Here is a 5,661-nt window from a genome sequence, read left to right as displayed (position 1 = left end):
ATGATCTCCTTTTGAAACTTGAAGAATATCTTTCTGTTGTACAGCCTTGCAGCCTGCCTTTCGAACTCATATGCCGTACTCAACTAAGGCATTGATCTGGTTTCAAAGTCTTGTTCTGCTTGATTCTTTTCTGTTGTATCTGAAATTCTTTGGAACTCATTCATAAATCTCATAATGCTATACCTTGGTGTGACATCCAGTTTGAATAATGCATTTGTGCCTTTGTCGTTACAGTTGGATCTGATTTTCCCTTTGCTTTTAGTCTTATGAACCGCATTTATCATGCAGTTGTACTTGTGTCCGTGGTACCTTGCAGTATATTATACTGTAACCATGTTGCCATGCTTGCTAATATTTTTGTCAACTTTTTCCTATGTATTGTGATTTGACTACATTGTCTTGTTTGTTGGGTTTGTCTGTACAGGAAGATGGGAAGGCCACCTAGCTCCAATTCTGTCGATATCAGGAGTGGGAGGCCACATGAGCAAGTTAGAGCAGAACATGCCATTGCTCAAGCAGAGGGTCACCTTTCTTGATATTGCTAGGATTTGTGAACTCTTTGTGAGTGATTAAAATATTTATGTGTTGATAATTTTAGTTGTGAAGCGTGATGGTAATTTTCATAACAAGGATGACTCAAAAGTTGTTATTTTTTTGCAGCTTGCAACAAAAAAGAAAAATGACAATCCAATTGAAACCATGGATGAAGCATATGGTAGGTATGTATGTCTGCACCAAGTTCTCTTAGCAGTAGCAGTAGCTGTAGGCCACTGCATATGTAAACCAAACAACTTAAATATTCAGTTATGTAATTGCAGTTTGATGTAATGTAAATTGCAAGTGTAGGGCACTGCAATTTTAGTTATGAGCACGTGCAATCCATGTTTTATCAAGTTGCGGCCTAGTAGTATCTTCCAGTAGCCTCAAATAGATACATTTCATTGTAGGTCTAAAGATATTATAGTACTGAATTCACAATTGCTCTATTACTAATAAATTACATAAATTATTTTGCCACTGTAATTGCAGCTATTAGCATTCCATCTCTTGTTTTTGGTTTTCTCAATTCTTGACTTTCCCCTTCTTTGGTTTGCTTGCTGCACTTGCACTGCTACTATTTATTGGTGTTGTCAACATCTCCTGCATGATAATATCAACAACATTAGATGAATATACATATGAAGAAGTGACATCTGTTGTTGTAGTGCTAACATTTACTTTTTGCCTATGTTTCTCTGTGTTACCTGATTTCCTTTTCTTTGTTTTTTTAGGCACATGAGGAAGATGCTTTTTTGGCATGTCTTGATGTTATGCCCTCCTTCACGACAGTGTGTATAGGTAAAGTTGCTTTTTGCTTTGCTTCTGATGTCCTCAACTATTCCTATTTGCCTGGTCACTTTCTTGGCCCTTCCTCTTTTTTGAGCATTATTAGGGTCTTGCAAAAGCATTGTATCACTTTCTTGAGCTGATTCTGTTTGAGGTAGTCTGACTGCATCATTAGCATCTTGCAAAACATTAGTACCACTTTGTTGAATAGATTGTGATTGTTGCAGTCTGACTTCATCTGCTGGTTCATTGAGTTTTCTTTGTAGTCGCTCGGCTTCTTCTAGAACATAGTTGAATGTTTCCATTGTTCTTGATCCATCTGAAGCAATATTGCTCAACTTGTTTGACAATATGTTGTGCCTCAATGGCCTGCTCTTCTCAATCTCTATTTCTGGTATAGTATTCTGCCTTGTCAACTGTTTCCTCTCTTTAGCCCTCCATCTTTCAATGAAATAACTGTCATCTAGCTGAGATATATTTAGGTTTGTGAGCACCTTGATGATATGGCAGCATATTATACCATCTTTTTCAAATTTGCAACACAGACATCTGTAGTTTTTCTGTGTCAAGTCTACTGTCACAATGTATCTCCTTGTTCTGAACTCAAACTGCCTATGGTACTCTGATTTTAACACTGCATAAACTTTATCTTTCTGGAGTTCTTGAGCCTCATACTTTGTTGCCAATATGAGCTCCTTTTGAAACTTGAAGAATATCTTTCTGTTGTACAGCCTTGCAGCCTGCCTTTCGAACTCATATGCCGTACTCAACTAAGGCATTGATCTGGTTTCAAAGTCCTGTTCTGCTTGATTCTTTTCTGTTGTGTCTGAAATTCTTTGGAACTCATTCATAAATCTCATAATGCTATACCTTGGTGTGACATCTAGTTTGAATAATGCATTTGTGCCTTCACTTCTCGCTGTAGAGTTGATGAAAGGGAAGAAATGCTTCTTGAAGTAACATGGAACAAAATTTTCCCTATTAAACCACATGTCATCAAGGTATCTGAAGCCACCGACATCATATGTTTGTGGCAACTTCTTGTACAAGTACTCAAACTCTGTTTCGGTCAATGAGTTCCTAAGAATGTCAAAGAGATCGTCATGCAGCTTCTTGTTCCTTTCTAATGAAAATATCCTGCCACCTTTCTCCTGAGCTTTCTTCACAATGTGGAAGAAGCAGTTCTGATGAATAGTGTCCGGTAGAACGTTTCTGATAGCAGCCTTCATTGCTAGGTCCTGGTTAGTGATTATAGTTTTAGGGTGCTTTCCTCCCATACAAGTTAGCATTGTCTGAAACAACCACTCAAAAGTTTTTGTAGTTTCATCCATTATGAAAGCGTAGCCAAACAGGCAATTGTCCCCATGACCTGTAATACCAACAATTGGTGCAAACTTGAGGGAGTACTTGTTTGTGTTGTAGGTTGTATCAAAACTGATGCAATCTCCAAATTCCTCATAGTACCTTCTGCTTGTACCATTGGACCAGAAAATGTTTTTCACTTTGTTGTTTTCATCTATGGAAAACTTGTAGAAGAACATTGGGTCCTCAGCCTGTTTCTTAGAGAACCAGTCATACACTTGTTGCATGTCATTATCCGATGTTGCCTTATTTATCTTTGTCTTCTCGTTGCTGATATGTTTCTTGTTGTATGGAGTGACATCCCCTCTTATATAAGATAGGACTACCATAATCTTCCTATCTGGTAGGTTCACTTTGTTGAATGTTGCAATAAGTTCCTTCTCCATTTCAGTCATCCTAATCTGTGAAAACAATTTATTCTTCTGATCCTTGCTTGCAAATGCATGATTATGCTCAAGATTCAACCTGGTTATTGTCCATTCTCCATTCTGTAGTGTGACAACAAGTTCAGCGAGGCACTCGGTTGGTACAAGCGTACTTGTTTTCCTTTTGTTTGGCACAGGATTAGGTGTTGGCGGTGTACCAGAAATCTTCTTTTTGTTCTTTCTTGCGCTTTGGACTCCTGAAACAGAAATCTTCCTTTTGTTGTTTCTTGTGCTTCGTACTCCTGAAACATCAGTGCTATCATCCACCTTTCTCTTACCAGACAAGTTACACTTGTATGTGACCCTTGTTACCTGGCCATAGTTGTGATCTTTCTTGTCTTGGCACTTGTATGTGTGCCATTTGACCAATGAAAACCCGACTATAAATGCATAGTCATTGTAGAAACTGTACGCATCTTCTGTTGTTTTGAATTTCATGCCTAACTGAGGAACATGTCTGCTAGCATGTTCCTGAGACAAACGCTCAGCTGCCATAATACTTTGGCTTTCAATTTGAATTGCCCTGAGCTCTTCTTCATCTTGTTCTTCACTTGCTACTAGATGTTGTTTTGTCATGTTGCCCTCTGTATCTTGCTCCCCTTCACTGCCTTGTTCATCTTGTCTTTCCTCATGTACCATGTTTTCTTCATTTGCAAACTCTGGTACTGCTTCTGATTCTTCATTTCGCAGGCCGTCTACATCATCTTGTGGCGGCTCATAGATTCTACTGGTAGTGATGAACATCCGGTTCTGTTTTCACCGGTAAGGAAAAAGGTGTACTGTTAGATATTTCATCTTGTATTGTAGCAAACAAAGTAATTTAGTTGTATATGTAGAGAACAAGTAAATACCTCTAGTGGAAATGGCTCATTGAGTATGTTCATGAAACTTCCTGTCATTTCAGATGACAAAAATTCTTTATAATTCTGATTTGAAGATTTAGCCTGAGCTATGACTTGGTTCATAAGGCTTGTATAGCTTGATCCGCCCTGTGATAGTACATAACTTGTTCCTCCTGGTGACATGATCACCTGCAAATTTTGGGGTTCACCATTACAATAAAATCTTAGTTCTTTTGTTAGTACCCATTTTTTTTTAAAAAAAATTGTGAAATGCGAGTTTTAGGAATCTCACTTCTTGTCTCTGCATTTCTTGTTCTTGTCCATAGCTGCTGTAGTTCACTGGTGGTATTGAGCTCTGCTGTTACAGCATGAGGTCAGTCAAATGCCAAGGAGATAGAGAGGAAGACAAAGTAGTGGAATAACACATTGAAGCAAGACAAAGTAAGTCAAACTTGTAGTGCCTGCTGCATTATTATTATTATATTTTTTGCATAGGGTTTGACAAACTTATATATGTCACACTGACAATATGTGTTATAAGTTGAATTCCTTTTTACCTCATGAGTATTGTTGGCATTTTCAATGTTTGTATGAAACATGTAGTAGCTCTCAGGATTGAATTCCACTTCTCTTTCGGACGCACCCTGCATATGAAGAAGACTATCCTGTCCATAACAGTTGTAGTCCAGTAGTGCTGATGAACTATCCTGTTCATTACAAACAAACAAAAAGAAACTCAAATATCAGTAGTTGCAATTAGGAATAGTCTAAATTACAAGTTTGTAGCATTGCAATTGTAGTTTTCTTAATATGTAATAACTGCAATTTTTATTTACCTCATTAGTATAATTGGGGTTTACAATGTTTGAATCAAAATTATAATAACTTTGAATATTGGCTTCTAAAAATCTCTTGCTAAAGCACTCTGCATATATTAAGATAAACCGATTAGTGAAAGCAACACTGCCAAAGCACTCTGCATATAATAAGATAAATCAATTTTTCAAACCTGTTCACAATGTATGTTAGTTGTTATCTCTAATAATTGTGTAAGTTCTAGTCCAGTGTCATCACATCCAATACCCATTTCCCTTAAGAAGTCTTCATCTCCTATTTGATGCAGTCCTTCATTGTGATCCTGCATAAACATGCAACAAACTATTATTTTTAGGTGTAAGAAGATCTTTTGCATTGCAGTCAGCCAGTGGGCAGTGACATTTGTGGTGGTCATCTAAACTTACAACCAAAACAAACAAGCAAAAAAGAAGGGTGTCTGCCTCTATGGCAATTCTATCATGTGCAAGGAATTCCACAAGCTGATCAATTTGTGATCAAGTTGCCTCTGAGTTCTTTACAAGTTTTCCCAAAATCCTATACAAGTTACCTCTAAATCCTATACTAGTTGCCTCTGAATTCTATACAAGTTCCCCCTAAATCCTATACAAGTTGTCTCTGAATTCTATACAAGTTGCCCCTAAATCCTTTACAAGTTGCCTCTGAATTCTATACAAGTTGCCCCTAAATCCTATACAAGTTGCCTAGGTTCATAACACATTGTTCTTGTAGTCATCAACCACCATGTAGGCATGGATCCCACTAGATTTTCTCTATGGTCACTATTATAATTTGTGCTACCACTTGAATGCAGTTTACATAACTCATGATGTACCATCCTACTCTTAAATGCAGGTGAATGTCTTACTAAA

At 37.5% G+C, this 5,661-nt stretch overlaps 1 protein-coding gene and 1 long non-coding RNA gene across 2 annotated transcripts; both read right to left on the bottom strand.

Moving 5' to 3' along the window:
* Positions 1-2,096: 2,096 nt before the first annotated feature.
* Positions 2,097-3,857, bottom strand: LOC136504085 (protein FAR1-RELATED SEQUENCE 5-like). The gene has a single exon (XM_066498958.1). It carries the CDS (start codon positions 3,855-3,857, stop codon positions 2,097-2,099), a length of 1,761 nt encoding a protein of 586 aa, XP_066355055.1.
* Positions 3,858-3,970: 113 nt separating this feature from the next.
* On the bottom strand, positions 3,971-4,649 carry LOC136504608 (uncharacterized). Its single transcript, XR_010770929.1, has 3 exons — positions 4,513-4,649; positions 4,248-4,310; positions 3,971-4,144 (listed from the first exon to the last, which is right to left on the bottom strand). It is a non-coding gene; the product is annotated as an uncharacterized lncRNA (long non-coding RNA).
* Between the last annotated feature and the right edge of the window lie 1,012 nt (positions 4,650-5,661).

The sequence above is a fragment of the Miscanthus floridulus genome, chromosome 14, assembly GCF_019320115.1.
Source record: "Miscanthus floridulus cultivar M001 chromosome 14, ASM1932011v1, whole genome shotgun sequence".
In the NCBI taxonomy this organism is placed as follows: domain Eukaryota; kingdom Viridiplantae; phylum Streptophyta; class Magnoliopsida; order Poales; family Poaceae; genus Miscanthus; species Miscanthus floridulus.
This window is presented reverse-complemented; position numbering and strand designations above follow the sequence as displayed.